The sequence below is a fragment of the Sander vitreus genome, chromosome 10 (assembly GCF_031162955.1).
Source record: "Sander vitreus isolate 19-12246 chromosome 10, sanVit1, whole genome shotgun sequence".
Taxonomy (NCBI): domain Eukaryota; kingdom Metazoa; phylum Chordata; class Actinopteri; order Perciformes; family Percidae; genus Sander; species Sander vitreus.
This window is the reverse complement of record NC_135864.1, coordinates 6,340,326-6,361,468: the sequence shown is the minus strand read 5'-3', so window position 1 is coordinate 6,361,468 and position 21,143 is coordinate 6,340,326. Positions and strand designations below refer to the sequence as shown.

Here is a 21,143-nt window from a genome sequence, read left to right as displayed (position 1 = left end):
TAGATTTATCAGTGATCAAAATAGTCCTTAATAAATATCCTTAATAGTCCTTAAAATCACTCAATAGTCTTGCTTTGCCAGACCATTCTCCACAGCGCTGCAGAGGAGGGTCTGGCTTGTCCACACAGCATTGCCGGGATGGGAGAAAAACGTGCTCTGGTTTATTGGTTATTGGCCATGACGATTGTGATTGGCTTTAAACCAATCACAATCGTCATGGGCGGAGCTAAGCTCAGCATGGAGCCGCTGCAAAATAGCCTCGGGAAACTTGTTTTGGTGGAACATGTACGTTCAAAAGTTTTAGTCGTGCAACAGAAAACTAAGATTGGACAGATAGTCTAGCTAGCTGTCTGGATTTACCCTGCAGAGATTTGAGGAGCAGTTAACCATAGTCCTCAGAAATCGATCAGAGTTTAAAATTCCAACACAAAGAAAGCGGAAGGTAACGGACATCGGCGAAAATACATGCATCCTGCTGAATTTCCTGCGGCACCCGAGCAATCCCAGAAGTGGAACGTCGAGGATATAGACTACTCTCTCAATATCAGATTCAATGACGATACTGGTGTGACCAATAAGATCATTCCTCCAAGTCCTCACACACACACACACACACACACACACACACACATACACATGCACCACCACTTAGCTTAACTTGTTGTTGTTGGACTGTGCCTGTTAGATGAAATTCAGAGATCCTTTTACACTCCTTCAGACTCGCACCCTTCGACATACACACTTGTATGTACAAACACATACATACAACAAAAACACAAGTGCTGTAGAGGGGGAGACAGTAATGGGGGTGATAGTGGCACTGAAAGCTCAGAGTAATGGGTGGAACAATTTAAAAAAGAATCAGAGTAACTATTGGAGGAAAAACGACGGTCACTGGTTGTTTATGACGATTTGTCGGAGGCAGCGACTCGACCAGGGAGTTTGTAGTTGCCCACAGGCTCTAGGGCAGATTATGGAAACCAGACCAGGCGAGTTTACACCGAACGCAAAGCCCCGTAGAATTAAACTGCGAACTGTGGACAGCTCACAGGAAACGCCTCTTTGTAAAGCAAACATACATGTATTTTATGGCAGCCACTTTACTGCTTTTTTTACTTTTGGGCTCCAATGAGTTGACATTTCAACATGGCCTCCGTCTAATTTCCTCTGCTTTTCTTCACCTTTTTTTGTCTGGTGGGCGACCCCACTCCCACACATACACACACTCTGTCCACCTATTCCTATCAAAATAAGGCTGCTTTTTTGGCAGTGGCCATTTTTATTTTCGTGGAGGTGTGAGGGCCAGCCAGTCGGGGTTGTTTTGACAGATTCAGGGACTTTATTGCGTCCCCCAGGGCAGCTGTAGGGGTGTAAGCGCCCCCCCACTACCACTTCACCCTCCACCCCAGACCCAAAAGGAGAGCAACACAGCTGCTGCTACTTCTTCTCCCCCTCCCTCCCCTCCCCTCAGCTTCTTCACCTGGTCTCCATATGATTGTGACCCTCCAACACACACACACACACACACACACACACACACACACACACACACACACACATATACACACCATAAAAGGTAAAAGAGGTGTGACATCTAATTCTGTAATGACCCTATGCTCAGCAACACCCACCCTCTGACACACACACACACACACACACACACACACACACACACACACACACTCCGTGGTTCTGCTAGGATTAGAGTGACTCCTGCTGGGGCCACACATGCTAAAAATGAAAATGTGTAAATTTATGACGCTGTAGGACGAAAACAAACACTAAACTGTACATGTGTTAAAGGAAAATTCCAGTTTATTACAGATTAAATCTTACTTTTGTAACCATTCCTATCAGTCATAATAACGCTGTGCTTACAGCGAAGTTAATTGCTGAGATCACATCGCTAAGAAGAGGGCAAGAAACGAGCAGTCAAAAGGTCAGATCAGATTTTAAACAAAGCACTAGATTAGCCAAATGTATTTGGAAGATAAAACAAAGGAAAATGTTACACCCAAACTCTTTGTACAAAAACATCCAACACAGTTTATAGACAGTTTACTCACTTGAAATCCGGCATTGTGCAATTCTTGTGCACTGCATTTTGTTGGAAATTTGCAATCTTTTCCTCCTTTTTTCACCCGAAAAAGGTTGCTCTACCATGCTATAGTATTCATTTTCTAAGAACAAATATCACCTGTTCAAATGGTTTATACCTCATTTTGAAACTACAAATCTTGACTTCCTGCTGGCTGTGCAGAGTAAGTGGGACAGTATGGGGTTAACAGCGCCAGAGTTATTTGGTTCTTGGACATGGTGGCCTCGCCTGCCGGATGCAAGTTTGACTCAAGGGCAAAATTCAGAGTGAAAGCCTCTCATGTTTTTGACTGGTTGCCAACTCTGCTTCTCTTTCTCTGTTGCTCACTCGGTCGATCTCTCCCCCTGTCATTCTCATCCCTCTCTCTCCACGCTGCTGTCCCCTCCCTTTCTCTCTCTGATTTACTCTCTCTTTCTCCTCACTCTGTTCCTCCTCTGATCCACTCCCACATCAAAATCAGGACTGACATAAAGCAGGTCCAGTGTCCCTCTGAACACAGCGAGGCCTCGTCCAAAGTTATGTCATCTTTTTAGAAAGATGTGTGCAAAACTCTTCAGTAGATAGTATAAATCTGTTTTAGCTACAAATAAATACATGTGGGATTAATTGATGGAACCAAAAAAAATAAAAAATCCAATTCTGGTTCACCTCAGTATGTGGTAAAAGGGTTTGCCTCTAAAAAGCTCCTGGAGTTCGCACCAAACGCTTACAGATTATGTAAAACAGTATGTTTCAGCAAAGAAAATGCACTCATATTAGACTAATCATTGCGATAACTTCAGTTCATGGGTGGCTGATCATAATGGTGTGAAGTTGTACGTATAGATCAAGGTATTAAACACTTGTCTTGAATGTTTTGCTGTATTAATACCATGGATGTACCGAATCCAGGGTTCGGATTCGGCCGAATATTGGGCTTTTTGACGGGGTTCGGTTTCTGCCGAACCATCGGAATTTTTTCCACCCAACCGAACCCTACGCTTGCACTACGCACACTATGCTGGTCGACATAATGACGCCGCCGTTGATTACGGGAAGGTGTTTATGCAGGTGGACCGTTCAATGCAGTAGGCTGTGAGAAAGTAAAAATGGAACTCGTGAGCAGAAAAAGTGTTGTTTGGCAGTACTTTCAGTCAAAAGAAGACGATTCAAGTCAAGTACATGTTCAATTTGCAATGCCGATTTGTCTCGTGGTGACAAGGACCCCAAACAGTACACAACATCGCCTCTGTTAAAACATTTGCGTGTGAAACATCCGAAAGAATACAAGTTGTGCATGAAGGAATCTACAGACAGCAGCCAAAATGCAGCAACTTCAGGTACGGCAAAGGAAGGACAGTCACAGCTAAAAACCAGACAGTGCCTCTCCCAGCTGTTCTCTCGGCAAATGAGTGTCCCTACAGTGGGAGCGGAGCAACTGATCGGCCAGCTGCTGCTCGTTAGCTAACGTTAGCTCTCTAATTTCACCCACCCAACATGCCTTCATCATACACTGGTTAGCGAAAATTTGCCAAACAAAATTGTTACTCATCTGGCGATAGCGATGTGCTTTCCTACGATGTGAAAACTACTTTAGAGGCCGTGGAGGTTGTTTACTTCATTAATGTGTTTACTGTGTTAATGGCCTAAGGATGTGAGTAGGATTCGGTATTCGGATTCGGCAGAATCTTAACCAGTGGATTCGGTATTTGGCCGAACCCAAAAAATCTGGATTCGGTGAATCCCTAATTAATACATGGCGCACACCCAGGAATGACTGGATTATGTTGCTTTCAGTGTGGTAGCAGGACAAAAGTAAATAGCACATTTCACAGAAGTGCCATAGATGCCAAACAGTCTTACCATGGATGCGTGTTGCACAATCGATGTAAGGATTCTCATCTATGAAAACAAATTTCCTCCCAAACCACACAAGAAACAAAACCTGGCTCTGGATTAAAGTGTATGGACCAAGTCTGACAACACCTCAAGACTTTGAAATCGAGCTTCTACCTAAAGAAAATGGGAAATCCATAAAGGCACAACCTTTTTAATTTTAGCAACCACTTTCACTGATTTATTAGCAAAGTAGACTGCTGTCAAAGTAGACAGAATCAATGTAATACCTAAAAGATTGTTTTTAACCTGATGATAACCAACGTGCTGCTATTTATTCTTTCTTTTCCCAAATCTGAACTCCAGAAGTAGATCTCGCTGACCTTTCTGTGAGCTTTTGGTTCCCATTGTGCTCTCTGCATTTTTTGTTTGCTGTGTGTTCTGCATAAATCCAGGGTGGCCCATCTCCGAGTCAGTATGACTCACCAAGGCCTCTGAGGATTGTCGACTGACAGGTTAGAAAACCACATACAGCAAATGCCTTCAGGCAGGGAACACAGTCAACTCATGTCTCCTCAGGCAAGCCACTTATTCAGCCAGACGGCCTGCTATCATCCTGCACGTTGGAAAAGGCACCAACAAAAATTGTTTTTGAAGAAAAGAGAGACTTCACCAGATGTGCAGGGAAGAACTTAGTCATCATGTTCAGTGTCATGGACCCAGTGTTTCCTTTCATTTCTCATTTCGTCTGAAGGGAGTGTGAGCAACAAGGCAGATCTGATCTTAATTTAGCCGCACCGTGTCTAAGCTTCCAGCTAAGAATAAGACACCTGAATTGCGGGGGTGTCTGTTTGTAAACAGTTTGTAGATGTAGCTCAGAGCAGGTCACATTGAAGCTGGCCAAGAATGTGCTCAGCAACAATGCTCCAAGGAGAAGATTCCCAGCATTCCTCGCTGGTTAGGGAGAGGTACCAGCCATCGCAGATAGGAAGTTGTCTGTCATTAGGGGGTAATCACTTCTTGAGGAGGATTGCAATGCCTGGAATGATTACTGTTGTTATCGGCAGTGAAACTTTTCTTTTTTTTTTTTTTTTTTCTTCGCTTTCTGTTTTCTCTCTTTGTGTGTTTTGATCAGCTTGACTGATCCAGCGTAGGCCCCACTTGTTTTTTACAACTTTCTCAACATTGCGCTCGGCTTAATTTTGCTCTGCAGGGTAGTCCACAATGCGCACTCGCCCAGATTTAGCGGTGTATAAATGCTTCGATGTTGACTTAAAGCTAGTTGGTATTTCTTACCTAAGGGCATTTCTAATTTCTAATGGCTCATGTGTAATGATGCATATCGTGTCAGTGGTGCAACAAGGTGGATGCGATCCGTCATGCAGACTTGTGTAAGACAAACAGAGAATTTATCCGACTGCATTTTGTTGATGGTGGTTTTCTGTCTCCCATGCCACTTATCTGTGTTTGTTTGTAGGGTTTTGGTCCTGTTGTCCTTTCAAGTGGCTTGTCTGGGTCTCATGGTCTGGCTGTTTTTGTCGTCTCCTCTCTTTTCTCTTTCCCTCCCTCCTCCTTCTCTTGCCCTCTGCCAGTCGAGCCAAGACTTCAGGTGCAATGATGCCGTTACGAAAAGAGCCCGTCAACGCTTGCCCGACATGCCAAGCCAAGTATTTGTCTCTCGGGGGTCCCCCCCTTACCACCTCCTCCTCCTCCTCCTCTTCTCCTACCCCCACCCCTGGACCCTTGAGAACAGGAAGTGTATCTTGTTAAGTGATGGATGGGCCCCCTGCTCTTGCTGAGAGGAAAGAAGAAAAAAAAAACCTTTCTTTCCCTCCAGGGCAGTCAGATGAGTTTAGCAGTCTCAAAGCTGAGGGTCGGCTCTGCTTTTTGGGAGCGCCTTGGAACCCTTGGAGCCTGAGCGCCTGGAAGCCACGGGCACTTCTCCATTATGTGTGTGGAGAGAATTAACGGCTGATAAAGTAGCAGACGGCGTCTTTGCACTAGGAGAAATGGATCAGAAATGAAAAAGACCAAGCCAAAGAGTGTTTACCAGAATTGCATTTGTTTGTCGTTGTGCATTGGAGCGTCTGTCTGTGTGAGTTATTTAGTCGGGGGTCAGCAGGTTTGTGTTGGCATGCAGCCGCCAGATTCTTCCAGGGAGAGCAACTCAGGAAGTGTCCCTGGCACGTCCTCTGCATAGTGCAATACGCACTGCCGCGACTGGCTCGACCTGCTGTGACACACAACCAAAGACTGCAATCCACACTGCATGTGTCTCACATTCTGCACACACACACACACACACACACACACACACACACACACACACACACACACACACAAACCTACAATACAATCTAATCTGTGGGAAGAAGCTTGACATCAAACTAACTCTCACATGTGTTGTTTTATAGTTGTTTTGCCAGACGCATCTTATCAAGTTCCCCAAGTCTCAAGCCCTTATGACTTCAATTTAATGCTGCAGCCCTCAAACCTGCTATCCATCCTTCTCCCAGCAGGTCTCCCCAACAGCCATCCTTTGCCCGCTTTAAATCAAAGGGACGTTATTCTTCTCAATCCATTCTATTATGCGGATGTTTCGTCACCCACAGCCAGACCCTCTCCTCGAATGAGTGGAAGAATCCAGAGAACTGAAAAACAGAACATTTCCTCTTATGATCCATTGCTCCTTTGTCAGCCATGGCTCTGTTGTGGTTACCTCAGGGTAGCTACTAATGTTTGTCTCCAGTTTCCATCCGCTCATGTTCCATACACATACATAGGAACACAAAAAGCAACAGATAAAAGGCGGAAAAACTGTCCATCGCCCTAGTAAATGATAATTGGTTATCCAGAGGGGAAATAAAGAAAACCATAAAACAAAACTCTTAAAATCGCATCCGGCACACTTTGCAAGCAGATGGACTTAAAATGTAACATGGCAAAGACCGTTTAATGGTTTCTGTCATATTGAGTAAAGGGCTGAAACTCACAATGTTTGTCTTTATCACTAAGGTTATGGAAGTAGCAGGTGGCAAAAGAGTAACACCTCAAAGTCCATTGTGGATGTTCAAATTTCCATTTTTTTTAAGGCCCTTCAAGGGCTTCTTGTCCACGTTGCCTTTAAAGCTGAGGTTCAAAGTTTATTCTTCACGTTGGAAACGGCAGTTGAAAAAGCAATCTTTCGTTTATCTTTTTCATTATCGTTTCAACTGTCAGTTCTTTTCAGACTAATAAATTAAGCAGTTACCCTTCACAATTTCCCAGAGCCCAGGTTGACATCCTAATGACTTGTTTTGTCTGACCAACCAGTCTAAAATCCAAAGAGGTTCGGTTTACAAAAGTATAGGATAGTGAAAAAAAGCAGTAAATCTTCACATTTCAGAAGCAACATTTTCACTTGATAAATAACTAATACATTAGTCACGTGTACAAATTGTCAAAGTTATCATTTCAGCAGTACTTGGATTCATGACACCCTATACACCAATATAATTTACAACCTATGCAAATTGTCCTGCTTTGCTCATGGACATTCTATAAATGTTCGGAAACTATGCATATAAAAGAAACGAGGAGGCTGTCGGGCCTGGGAGATACGTGGTGCATGCAGGAATAGCAGTGCGATGTCTATGCAAACAAGAGTTCAAAGGCTGCTGGTCCAGTCCCTCCAACCTTCACTGATCACTCCTGACGTGACCTCCTGCATGGCTTGCGTCTGCGTGTGTCTCCTGCCTTGTCTTTGCCGGCCTGGGGTTTAGCCCCGCTGTGGCCTGTCTGGCCCAACGCCAGGGGCTCCACTGTCTTTACAACCAGGCCTCACTGAGTCTTGGGGGAAGAACAAAAATTAAACTGTCAGTTCCAGTTGTTTGTTTTTTCTGTTGATTTGTCATTCCAGCGCTGAAATTAAATGCTAATTCATGGCGAGTCAAATGCATGTTTGCTATTTTCAAATCCCACTGTTCTTTAGCTAGCTGGCTTTTCAAATGGATACACTACCCAAACCAAACAATAACCACACCATACCACAGCTTGTCACGGCCTGGCTGAGGAAAGCGAATGGAGACACGGCATATTTGTCTGTCCGTCTGACTGTCTGTGTTTGAGAGGCGCCTGCCACTTAATGACATCTGACAAGCGAGACAGCGGCGGCTTTGGGTACTCAAGGACTGTTTTGGGGTCACGGAGATGTGATCTGTAGGAAGTGGAGGGTTTATCAGATAACGTCAACATTGTCTCCACGCTGACTGCTAGAAGTTTCACAGTTTGTATTTTAGGCATTTGGTTCATGGTGCCGTCTAAAGAGGCGTACGATCAATGCAGGAGTAGAGGAAGCTTCAGTTCCTAATGTAGATCTCCACCATAACAAGCAAGCAGTAAGGAGGTCAAAGTTCAGAGCCATAGTATCCTGACAGTATTTTTGTTACACCAAAGCATGATGTACAAAAGATTTGCTGGAATAGCATGATTATATTTCCGTTGAATTTCACATGTGTTAACATGAGTAAGCCAAAGAAGATTTCATTGATGCTCAGTTTTAATGCGGAAGCCTTAACTCGATGGACTTGCATGTGACAATTTGTGAAATATGATGGTAAACCAGAGGCTTACAGTGTTTTTCCGTCCCACAGGCTCTAATGCGTCCAGGTCGCCTTGACCGAATCGTCTATGTGCCTCTTCCAGATGCTCCGACCAGACAAGAGATATTTTCTCTCCAGTTCCGCAACATGCCCGTGGCCCAAAATGTGTGTCTTAATGACCTGGTGACTCAGACCAACAAGTATTCTGGAGCAGAGGTGAGTTACATTTCCTTTAAATGATTTATAATGAGTGCAACAGGAAAAGATCCATCTACATCTTTTGCACTGAGATATGCAAAAGATTTCTTGAATGACAAAACTCTGTCCTCTACAAACCAATACACGCGTGGTCTGCCAACCAAGTCTCACGGCAGTTTGTGAAATGGTCACGTTATTTAATCTATTGATTCGTGTACACGGACAAGTTTATGTCATTTTTTTCGTGGTGGTCAGCACGTTATTTAAACTAATGTATTTCAATGGGAAGCATCTTTCGTGATCACAGCACGACTACTTTAGCGAGTAGTATGAAATGCCGAAAATCCGCGCAAGGAGGTTGGTTGGGGTGGTGGATGGGTCAAACAACACAGGACTTTCACCCCGGAGACCGGGGATCGTGTCCCGCGTGTGGCGTTTCATTACCCCGTTGTTCTTTTCCTAAACCCAAACGTCCCGTTATTGTCGCGTGTCCCCCAGAGACCGCGGACCGTGTCCCGGCGTGTGACGTGTCCTTTCCCCGTTCTTCTTTTCCTCAAACCTAACCTCCGTATAGATGCTTCCCATTACGTGCTGGCCACCACGAAAAAAAAAGACATAAACGTGTCCATGTACACGAATCAATAGATTAAAAATAACGTGACCATTTCACAAACTGCCGAGAGAACGTGTTGGGTCTGCCCCAAGTCCACCTCAATTTAAAATCTGACCTGCGCCTTTAACAAAAAAGATATTTGCTGTGTTGTTTAAGCTTTTTAAAGTTTAAAAAATGTGGTTTGATTGTTTAAATAATCAATGCCATCTAGTTTCCTCTCACCAGATTTGGGGATATTGGATTGACAACCGACTTTTCAGACTTGTTACTTGTCAGCTCAAGCAGAAACTTATTTTCATATCTTACTAAACATCAGGTTTGATAATCCAGTGCAAATGGTGCTAGGCCCAAGGATTCAAACTGGCAACACTGCATTTACAAGCCTACATCTTTACATTCTGACTGCTTCTGCACCCTAAATAAGGAACTACATTGCGGTGAGATGCTACTGCGCTTTTCCATGATGTCTGTGTCGTGTCTGTACTGTGTCACAGAGCGCCCTCATGATCTCACAGCAGACTGGGACTAATTGTACAAAAAGTCCTTTGTGTGACAGATTTGTCTCTCTGCATTCATCTGCCGCGTGATTCACATTGTCTTGAGCAGAGAATGTGCTACCGTCTACGCGCCACGAATAACTTAGAAACTGTGAGGAAAAAGGGCTCAATTTTGAAAATAATGCGTCACCTTTTTGCCAAATAAACTTGTTTACCAACTTTAAGTTTGGATGGTTTTAGCCTGTGTGTATTATTTACTGCAGAGGATAAATCTTTTGAGTGTTTTCTGTATGGGGCCTGGTTTTCTCTCTATCTGTCTTGTTCTTGTCAGAGAAATCATGTTTGTCTTTGACCTTCAACGTGACTCAGAGTCCATACACCATTCGACAGAAAAAAATAACATTCCCATAAGATGTACAGTATCCTTCCCCCTGAATGTAAATCCCAGCTGTATATTTACACTTCAAGGGTCACGGACATGATAGAAATGTCATGCTGGTCTTCTGACAGGCTCAGAAAACAACCATTTAAAAAAGATTCAGACACTAACGTGCCTTGGCAGGCTTCGAAAAACACAGATTTCATTGTTGTCTCAGTCATGCTTTCTGTGTGACATGTTTGTGATAGAAGCCATGTACATAAGAAGCTGTGATGACTTGGTTATATCATATGACTGCCTGGTTTTAAAGCAGATGTCGGGGGGGAAGAGTCCTGAATTGAATTGTTTTTAACCCTTTCAGATTTCAGATCTTCAGGTTCCCAGCTTTGAGGGTTAGGGTTAGGGTTAGATCCCCTACCCCTCCCGGGTCTCAGAGGCTTAAGCTTTTATTATAACTATAACTATATTATAAAAAGTGTTTTTTTTATTGATTATTTCACATTTAATCACAAATATTTAATCTTATAGATTAAATACCAGGTTTTCAAGTGCTTTAACACACACACACACACACACACACACACACACACACACAAACACACACACACACACACACACACAACACACACATTAAAACCTTTCTTTCAGCAAGCTCAGAAAACTGTTTATCAGTTCTAAAATCAAGTCTGATCAGGACAGCGAGGTGTTGAGCTGTTTCCGTCTTTTCTCTTGACATTATGATCCTCTCCAGGGCAGTCTGAGGTCATCTATAGGGCCTCCTCATATCCTAAAGTACAAGCTCTCACACCTGGAGGAGGTATGCAGTAAGAAACCAATCCCCCGCTATCAGGTGTTGTGTTTGACATTGGGGTTTCTGGTATACCGTCTCATCTGTGGAATGGAGGTTTGCAGTCACTTGCCATTGAGTTCTTGAAACCCCTGAAAAGAAAATCAAAGAAATGCCACAGTCAAGCTGATAAGAGTTCATAGGTGGGAAAGAAAAAGCCGGGTCTCACCTGTGTACGGATTATATTTTACATACCAACGCTATAGATCAGATTAGATGAGATGAAACTTTAAACTGCCGGGATCACCAAGGGGAAGTTTGAGAGAAAACAGGATACAGATAACAGAGCAACACAGTACTAAAGATAATGCTGTGTTTACAAGAAAAGAGCACCAAGGGACAAATGCAGCAAATCACCAAGTAAATAAACAAGTAAATGTCCAAACACACTGACTGCTGATTGGCCACATCTCTACTGGCTGTTCTTATGCTCATATATGTCACTGTTATGCTTAAAGATATTAGACATTACAGAGATACCTCAATGTTTTCCTTTATTTTTTTATTTATCATTTTCTACTAAAAGAACAGCCAGAGGTTTTGAATGGAGCAGATTCAAAAGTCCACTCCAAAAGTTTTTGTGTTTCCTGCAGCAGGAAGACACCCGTCACCGCAGTTTACAGTATATGAAATTGCAGTACACTCAGTGACTACTCAGAAAATGTTTCCGGTAATAAAGTGAAAAGAAACCAGACAGATCAGCTGCTGATTATGAGTTTCTCTGACAAAATAATAAGAGTAAAACTGCAGTTAGTGTTTTTAAAAGCCCGTTATCACCCTGATTTTTGGACTAATGACTTTTATTATCAGATTGTTTGTTAAATAAACAAAGATAATTCTCTTTCGTATATGTTTATTCACAGAAAATATTAGAAATGTATCCACATGTACATATAGATATTCACAGGTATATATATATATATAAATCTCAAACAGCAAGCAAATAAATCCTTACAACAAAACAATGATATCCAAAAAATATTAGAAATGGATCCAAAACCATAACAAGGACATGTCTATTGAAATAAAATATACAGTATAACAAAATGAAGATGAAAATGTCACTTACAGGAAGATGTTATTATCATATGTTTTACCTTTTTTCCTGTGACTTCAAACATAATAAACATTATCATAACATAATAACATTAATAATAACATTTCTGATCAAACTATCTCCCAAACTGTCTTGAGCGCAAACTTACTGTTAGAATCAATGCTTTTTATGCAAATCATGATGACAAACAAAGATCTCAAACTCTGTGGCTTTAATGAAAATGAACAGATGAAGCCTTTAGGCAGCAGATATTATGTAACATGCAGTATTATACAATAATATATTTGTAGATTAGAAATATATACTGTATGCAACATTTTCTCAGTCAGTATTATGACAAGCTCCTGTACCACACATCCTCCGGCAAAGTTAAACACTTATATAACAGGTAGGATTCAGTGGTATGGACACAGAGTAGCTGGACCTCTCCAGAGCACTGAGCCATTATATTTGACTTGGCATGCTAACTGCTAATGCAGTAGGCAACTGGGTGAGCCGCAGTCGACTAGCATCGGTCAGCCGTGCATCAAGCCCCACGCTGCCAGGGATCGAGCTGGATGAAAGGGAAAGGGGGCATCTTGCCATAAATCAATAGCAAGAGGCTTTTTTAATACTGGAGGCTACTAAGCAGAGTTCAGTTTCAGTTTTTATATCATACGCTGAATAGCTCCGTCTCTCCCTCTCTTGTTGTCACCTACGATACGATACATTACACTTTATTGTCCCCGGGGGGAAATTCATTTTGGGCACAATGATGCTGCATACATTACAAACAGTGAATAGTAATCTACAATCAGATTAAAAGATACCGGTCAATAAATAGAAAACTGTCGATCAGTAAATATAGCTCGTGCAATCTAGCAGGTAATAAATAAGCACAAGATCACATTTAATAAATATTAAAAAACTGAACTCTCTCTCTGTGTCGACTGGTTGCATGGAGGCTTTGCAGTAATGTGACAAATCTTCTGTCAACTGTAGTCTGTGTGATCATTGAGCTTTAACAATGATTTGGTTGGGGTCTTCTCTGCAGTCTCACTTCCTTCTAAACAACTTGCGTATACAGGGCCCTCATATGTGGAGGGCCCACAAAGATACTATAATGAATAGCCGTGGATGTGGGATGGGGCCCATAGAGAATGCCTATATATAAGGGTCCAGAATTTTTAGCTACACCCGTGGTGTTGATTACTTTTATTTTATTTATTACTGTATTTTATTAGTATTTTTTGCAACCGTGGCCTGTTATCCCGTGTAAAGTTTTAACCAACCTCGATGCCCTATGGCCTGCAACCTAGCCACATGACATTGTTCCATGTGACCCTGTATTGGCTGCAAGGGAACAAGGGAGAATTATTTTTATATTTTTTTACTTAGTTTTGTTTTTTTGTCTCCGTATGAAAACTCAATGAGGGAGCGGATTAGTCGAGCGTTTTGCGGATGGCTCGCACATTGTTGTCGAAGTGATGCACGAATGGGCGCATTGAGCACGTTTCAGTCCTCAGTCTTGGCAGTCCGACTACCTGAAGCGTTGACTTTAATTACATTCCTGGGATTTCAGACTTGTTTGAGAGAAGAGGGAGGCAGGGTCGGGAGGAGTAGGAGGTGGGGGGGGTCAAGCAGGAGGACACGGTTGTTCTCAGCTCGGAGCTAGAAGCTTGTTAAAATCACCTGTCTTCCTATCTGCCCCGAGTGACATCTGGTTTCCCAACACGCACTCACACACACACACACACACACACACACACACACACACGCACACACACCTTTAACTCACACTCAGCCCAGAAAATTGCTGCCGGCTCTCCTTACTAACTTCTGCCATCACTTTCCTAAACAGAAGCAACATTTGATACTGTAATCACAGTGTTGTCTCGAAAGAGAAGAAGAAGGGCTTAACTTGCTCCTGAAGGAAGGTGTGATGCTACTCCACTTCTCTCTCTTTTTTCAATTTATGATCAAGCCCTGACAGGAAAAGACCTGGAGGATTTATTGCACCCTGTCACATGCACGGAGTCAGTTCCAGGCCTTGTTTGTAGCCGTGCTGAAAAGCTGAAGCCTCTCAGTTTTTTTCACAGCTTTTTTTCATTCATTTCAATATAAAGAGATTTAAAAAACTGAAGATTTTTGCTATAGAGGTGAGCATTTCTGTAAAAAAAAAAAATGTTTACAACAAACTCTTGACCACACAGACACTCATTTAGTCTACAAAATGTTTTTTAATTAAGATATTGCCAGTGAGCACGTGTACACATGTACTCATGTCTTAATGCAGGCTTCAAATTTTGGAAAAGTTCTAAATCCGTGCACATTATGTCTTTTTAATCTACTGTCATAATGAATCCTACTTTCTATAGTCTTTGGCTACATGCAGATTTTGTCTATATGGGAGCTTTAGCTGAATCCATTAAAGAAATGGTCTTGTAGATAGCTTTTCAGTATTCCAAACTCTTTGGTAATGCTGCCTCTGTAGAGATTATTATGGCTCTATAAAAATAAACTCTGTGGGACATCTTTTAGACTTCCCAATTCGCTGCCTGCCCAGCTAAGTCCACTTACTTGGTTGAATGGGGTTGATTAAAAGTGTAAGGCTAGATAGTACAGGATTTAGGAATGAATCAAAATGTATGTTCAACAAAACATACACATTAGGAAACAAAGGATCACAAGACTTCAAATAGGCTAATGCAGGCTGAATCCATACGATCAGAAATGAATGCCCAGATAACAAAAACTCTAACATAAATCAATGTTTTCGTCTCTCTGTCCTCTATTATGACTAATATTCACACACACACACACACACACACACACACACACACCTGTGTTGATCAAATTAGTCTCGTCGAGGGAGACGCATTTTTCAAAAACATCTGGTGTTGTACTCACTGATGAGTGTTTTCCCCGGTTGGAGAGACAACCAAGCTGATCACAGCTCTGTTGGTGGGAATAAGAACGGGGACTTCATATTTCTGCGCTTGTGCAATCGGCATATTTTTTGGAACCACATATAAAAAAATCTTAACTGGTCATAGCAACCGCTACTGCAGCTTCCCTGTTGTTTTTTTACTGCTCTCCTTTGCCAACGGTTGAGCATGTACAGAGTAAAGAAAGGCTTTTCTGTTTGCTGTTCCTCAGATGCACACACATTGATGTGTGTTCTTCAATATAGCCTGTTTGGAATAAACAGGAAAGGAATTTAGTCACTGAGTGCACAACTTATAGAGACTCATTAAGCTTCATTAACAGTGTGCGCCACAGACCTCCCTGTGCTGTGTGATTGACAGTTTACCTCCAGGAGGTGAAGTGCAAAAACACCACAGCACTGAGCAGATGTTGACAAGTTCTTTTTCTTCTTCTTTTTTTTATGATTATTTTGTGGGCATTTTAGGCCTTTATTTGACAGGACAGCTGAAGACATGAAAGGGGAGAGAGAGGAGGGAATGACATGCAGCAAAGGGACGCAGGTCTGAGTCGAACCCTGGCCCACTGCGTCAAGGAGTAAACCTCTATATATGGGCGCCCGCTCTACCAACTGAGCTATCTGGGCGCCTGACAAGTTCTTGACAAAAGAAATCAGGATGTCTCCGCATGAACACAGTGAGACCAGAACTGGAAGTTGCTGTCTAGATGCAGAGCACGTTGAGGTGGCGTCTGACTGACAGGCAGTGCCAACCCCGCTGCCCGCCCTCCCTCCATCCAGACATCACAGTGTCGTAACATTCATCTCCCTTGAAGAGGAGAAAGGGGGGTGGCTGTTGAGGCATTTTAATAAAACCTCAAGCTGCAGCATTCAGCCGTATCAGAATATCTTTGTGTTCAGTCACAGATGCCTTTGACCGACCGCGACCTCCATAGCGGTGGGTCTTTTCCCTGCCAACAGGGGGAGAGCTGTTTGGTCTGAGCCCAGGTGTCTGAGACGCTTGGCTGACAGCCATTCAAACTCACTGCCGCAATTGTTTCCTTAACATTGTTATTTTTTAATTATTTTTTTTTCACACTGGCAGGAACAAGCCTGTTCCAATGCAGCACGTACTGTACTAATCAGGCTTGTCTTGACGTCAATGATGCTTAATGTCCCCCTTTCCTATAGATTACTGAGCACCTCTGCAGCTCCCAGTCAACAAAGTCAGTGTGTTAAGTAGTAACTTGATGAAGCAATGTGGTGCATTTGTGCATCAGTTAAAGGACATAAAAGTAGTTTTGGAATGATAATTAGTTTTTTTTTTTTTTTTGTGAAAGCGCACATTATGAAATAGAAGCCTGAGCAGACACGCTGGATTTGCAGAAGCTTGTTTGCAACGATTGAAAGCTATTAGAAAAAAAAAGTTTGATCACAAATAAGGCTTTGTATAATGAAACACACAGACACTCCACCACGATGACACACACACACACACACACACACACACAGACAGCGCAAAACCACCCTCACAGGAAGACAAATGGTTTCCTCTTAACACCTGTTGTGGTTGTGGCTGTTCCTCCTCTGGCTCTGTGTGTCGTTTGTCTGATTTATGACCTGGTATTTGTTGTTGAAAAGATTTTTATCACCAAGGACACAGACGCAAAAAATGCATCAACAAAGCATGTTGCCGTTTGAATAACATTACACAACGTACAAAGCTGATATATGCCATCAACCCAGGACTCTCTTATGTGGAAAAAAAACAAACAAAAAAAGATCTGTAATCATCATCAATAAACATGTCAGCTTTGGTGGAATGCGTATCGGAAGTTGGCAGTGATTTTCCAAAATATGGTTTAACCTCTCATTTGTGTATGTGTGTGTGTGTGTGTGTGTGTGTGTGTGTGTGTGTGTGTGTGTGTGTTTTATTTTCAATGCGGCTGACCACAGAAGCGGTCACGCTGCCACTCAGAAAAACATAGTCAACAGCTCCACAAAGGCTGCGAGGAAAAGGCCTCTCACACCTCTGTAGCTCTGTGACTGTGAAACACCTCACCTCACTTCCTCTCCAACAAGCCTTTTGCTTCTTGTCATTGTGAATATATTGTTCTTAGTCGACACTGCAGGTTAAATAAAGGTTATAAAAGAAAATATTTCCCTCATCGCTCCAGCCTGCAGGCTGCTGCTGTGGCTTGCAAAAGGCCAGCAATGGCTGAGAGGGAAATGGCTCCTATTGGCCCTAATTTAACAATTTATATATAAAGCCTTCGCTGTGGTTTATGTGCAAGTACATGGTGAGCACAAATTGAATTTTTCCTGGGAAATATGAGCCCTCAAGCGTACTAGTCGTTCTGTTTCCCTTGGCCAGACAGGAAGACAGAACGTTGGTAGCAAAAGCCAAAAAAGAGACAAATGGAGCAGGAAAGTAGAAAGGTAGGAAAGGACAGAGGAAGTGAGAGAAAATGTGGATGCCAAAATGGAGAGAGAGAGAGAGAGGTGACGGTAGGACAACCTGAAAATAGCTAAAACCAGAAAAGGACTGTGGAGCCTGTAGTAGAGGGAAATACAGAGCCAATGACCATTAACTTGTTTCAGAATCTCTATGTAAATTGTGATATATATGACTTTTGAAAAACTAATGACCTTTTTTTCATAAAAAGTTGAATTAATAGGATTGAACGTGTAAAGCAATTGTTCTTTTTCAGTATGCTGAGAGGTTTTGTTGCTATGACCAGTAGCATATGGCTAATGTTAGCAAACTTTATTAAGGTGGATATTTATTCCATATTTATTTCAGTGACTCTGTATCCTAGTGTGTATGAAAGATGGAGCACACAGGAAAGAGAACATTTCAGTGGAGCACATCACACAGATGGAGTTTTACCTACCTTGACATTACCACAAGCACACACATTACATATGCGCACACACACACACACACACACACACACACACACACACACACACACTACACACACACACACTACACACAGTCTCCAGGTCACTTAAGTGTGGGTGTGTTTGGTAAATATGCCATCCCTGCCTTCCCAAGTCCAAGGAGAATGTGGAGCTTTCATTCGTCTGATTAAGGGGCGAGGACAAATATGCCCTTAAAGGTGAGGCCCTGCTATACCCCCCTACCCAATCACCCACACACACACACACACACACACACACACACACTAAGACAGCCTTAACACTGTGTAGCCCCAACACAGGTGCTATACCACATGGGTCTTTCCAAAACACAAGGTGGGTAAGGGCCTGAGACGATAACACTCAACCGCCTGACATGGAAGTTATTTGGTAGCTTTTGTAGGAGGTTTCCATCTGAAACTGACCCTGTCACTTTACTCACATTATCAGTGAGTCATGCAGCAGGGGAGCATCGTCAAACATTTCCCGCGTGGCAAGAAAACACACCTCACATGAATGTGACAAATGACATTTTACTGTGAGCCTTATTCACTTTCGGCTGAGAAGTGAAATATATTAACAGCGATGTGAACCTAATATTATAGCCATTGTATGTACACGTTTTTACTGTAGCATACAAAGGTTTCTGTCTGCTGGAATACTCGTGTCTCCCCTTTGTCTCTTTTGTCTCAGCTGTAACATATGGTGAGAAAAAGCCCACACCATCACATTTTCATCATCACAGTTTCTATGGAATCTAAATTCCTCTGCTGAGAGCACAAGCATGCACACTCCACTCTGCTATTTAGGATCATGTGCCATGTTTCCGTTCTCCCCCTTTCTCCCCATGTGACTCTCCTCCCTCCATGCTTAACTTCACCTCCCTCCCTTAACCCTCTCTCTCTCTCTCTCGCTCTCTCTCTCTCTCTCTCTCTCTCTATCTCTCTCGCGCCTTGTAATCTTAAATAGGTTTCACATGGAGCTGTGGTCAGGCCTTGTTTCTCATGGCAGAGGCATGTCACTGCAGACACTTCCTCTTTGCCTCTTTAGAGGATGGAACATTTTATTTCTGGTTGAGAGTTTGGGCTCTGCACCCCCAATTTCATTTGATTTGTATATTATTTCATTTCCTCTCTAAAAAAAATTGGATGATGCATGACTTCTTTTTTATTAGGGTAATGGTGGTGATACTGTGGTGTGGTTGGGGCAATTTTTTTGAGGGAGTTAATATTTTGCTAATTGCATAAGAGCACCTCTTAGAGCCAACATCATCTCTGGTATTACTTGTCAGCTATTCAATATACAATTTATGTAGGGCATGTGTGTTCAGCATCTCTATATTCAGTTAAAGTTCTGGAGTCTATATATATAAATTCTTTTCTTTCTTTCTTTTTCTGCACAATAGAGCTGAAACGATTAGTTGTATCAGTATGTTGGCCGACAGCATTTGATAATTGATTATAGGTTAGTTAATTTTCAAGCAAAAATGCAACTCATTAGTTCCAACTCCTCAAATGTGTCTTTAAATAGTTAACTGAATATCTTATAGATTTGGACCGCTGATCGGACAAAAAAATTGCAATTTCAAGGTGTCACCTTTGGCTTGGGACAGTATGATGGATATTTAGCCATTTTTCTGGATGTTTTCTTGACCAAACAATTAATTGATTAATCGATGATAAAAAAAATAAAAAATCATAAGTTGAAGTCCTACAGTAGGGCTCAGCTCTGAAGTCTTTACTGCACAGTGAATTTGCACACTGCAATTTTCCTGTTTTCTTGTTTTTTTTCTGTGTTTTACTCAAAGACTGGATTTATCATTAGAAATTTCAGCAATAATAGCTTTTTGCATTTCATTAACCTCCATACAGTAAAATATCATTGTTTGGACTGACTAATTAGAAATTGCACTTAAAGCATGTGATGCCCTCTTACGTTATGATAAGTAAATCATAAAAATAAGAGAATACGCTGTTACTTCTAGCTGTGATTTTTGAGGGTTAAATTAGTGTTTTACTGTTCATCAAGTAAATATTCATGTGTGTACAAGACTTCCCCATGAAAGATTGTGCATGTTTGCATGCAAAACTTGTACATACTACTGTACATGTGTGTGCGGTTGTCGGTGTGTGTATTTTTACATGAATGGGTACCTGTGCATGAATGTGTGGTTGCTGTGTAGCATGATTCTGTGGCGCACAGCATGCATACTGTAAGTGCACTGGCCTGTATAAACCTTTATCTGTGTGGTCCTGCGAGTGCAGTATGTTACATATGAGCGTGTACGCGTGTGTGCAACTGCATGTTCAGTGCATCATGAACTGTATGTGAGCAAGTGCACATATACTGTAGAGTATGTGTGCAGCACTTGTGAAGTGATGGAGGAGAGGTTTTGTGGGAGGTTGGGGGGGGGGTCGGGGCTCGTTCCTGTAAATGTGGCCGTTTGTGTAGGGAGGGGGCGAGGGGGAAGGGAGGAGGTGAGGGCTGGATGTAGCCTGCTGTAGACACAAGGGCGGATTGATAGTAAACACACACTCCGGGTCTAGTGGATCTGCTGCCGGTAGCCCAGCTAACAAGCCCTTCATTAAGGCCGTCTGATACACTCACTGAGCGCCTTTGTTGAAGTAGGAAGCGAAAAGTACACCAGACAGATTTGCTGAGAACGTTGGTATGCGCTGCCAGCAGTCGCAAGCTCTCTTTTTTTTTTCACCACCTCCACCTCTCCAGAAGGGTTTATTTTCGTCGCGCTGAACAGGTTGTCTCATGGCACGTGCCACTTCTCACCACCTCCAGGGAAATACTGCTGGGAAACATTTTTTAATGGGAATGTGTAGGATGCATGTAAATGAGTGTTACTGCATGCTTTGGGGTTTTTAAAAACAGTGTGCATGTTTGTGTGTATGTGTACAGTGTGTTTGTGGCATGCATATAGTACATGACCATGTAGAGTTCAGTGGTGGGATGCAAATTTACATGAGTTTTTGTTTAACTTTTTATATTCTTAATTATTCTGACACATTGTACAATTTGCCTGCTTCACTCTGTACTCACAGCACAGTAAAATGTTGTATATGTGTACATGTCTGAGATTATTTATGATTTTTTTCCCTTTATCATGTTGCACATGTTTTTGTTGTTGTTATATTCTCATATTTATTCTTGACCTCAAAAGGGTTAAAGGTTATTACTGCCACTATTTTGCCCTCCCATCTAGATGTTGATACTCTAACCTTTT

The 21,143-nt window shown here is 42.3% G+C and overlaps 1 protein-coding gene across 2 annotated transcripts in view; it reads left to right on the top strand.

Moving 5' to 3' along the window:
• afg2a (AAA ATPase AFG2A) overlaps nt 1–21,143 on the top strand; it is a 146,600-nt gene that overhangs the window by 115,180 nt on the left and 10,277 nt on the right. For both annotated transcript variants that reach the window (XM_078260061.1, XM_078260059.1), the window contains exon 16: nt 8,545–8,709. In XM_078260061.1, the coding sequence (XP_078116187.1) occupies nt 8,545–8,709 (165 nt within the window). The remainder of the gene's footprint in view (nt 1–8,544; nt 8,710–21,143) is intronic.